At 67.2% G+C, this 652-nt stretch overlaps 1 protein-coding gene across 1 annotated transcript in view; it reads left to right on the top strand.

Annotated features, from left to right (window-relative positions):
* The first annotated feature begins 118 nt into the window (after positions 1 to 118).
* The window catches only part of MPI (mannose phosphate isomerase), a 2,606-nt gene continuing 2,072 nt past the window's right edge, over positions 119 to 652 (top strand). The window contains 3 exon segments of the mRNA XM_009886696.1: positions 119 to 267; positions 269 to 308; positions 389 to 530. Of these exon segments, the coding sequence (XP_009884998.1) occupies positions 122 to 267; positions 269 to 308; positions 389 to 530 (328 nt within the window). The 5' untranslated portion in view covers positions 119 to 121.

The raw sequence follows: 652 nt of genomic DNA on the forward strand, positions 1-652 counted from the left end.
CCTCCATCGCCTCCGGGGCCAAGCAGCCTCGAGAAAAGCCCCAAGTCATCCCCTTGGCTGCCCGGCTCAGGGGTCCATCCGTCCGTCCCTCCGTCTGTCTATCTGTCTCCCGCAGCTCTGGATGGGCGCCCACCCCCGGGGCGACGCTGTCATCCGGGATAACCGCATCCCCCAAAAGACCTTGGGCCAGTGGATCGCCGACAACCCCGCTTGCCTGGGGGCGAAGGTGAAGGACACCTTCCAGGGTCGCCTGCCCTTCCTCTTCAAGGGGCGGCACCGCCCTCTCCATCCAGGCGCACCCCAACAAGGTAGGGAGAGCCCTGGGAAGGGTTGGGAAGGGGGGGACCCCGGGGAGCTCACCCCAGCTCCTCTACCCTCCCTTCTCCAGGAGCTGGCGGCGAAGCTGCACGCCCAGTTCCCCGAGCACTACCCCGACGCCAACCACAAGCCCGAAATGGCCATCGCTCTCACCCCCTTCGAGGGTTTGTGCGGCTTTCGGCCGGTGGAGGAGATCGTCTCCTTCCTCCAGAGTAAGGATGGCGAGGGAAGGGGGGTGGCGAGGGAAGGGGGGGTGGCGAGGTTGGACCTCGATGCCACCTTCCCTCCCTGTGGTGGGTTCGGGGTGGGGACGGTGGCTGAGCCCCCTCGGGAT

Source organism: Charadrius vociferus, unplaced genomic scaffold, assembly GCF_000708025.1.
Source record: "Charadrius vociferus isolate BGI_N301 unplaced genomic scaffold, ASM70802v2 scaffold356, whole genome shotgun sequence".
Lineage (NCBI taxonomy): Eukaryota > Metazoa > Chordata > Aves > Charadriiformes > Charadriidae > Charadrius > Charadrius vociferus.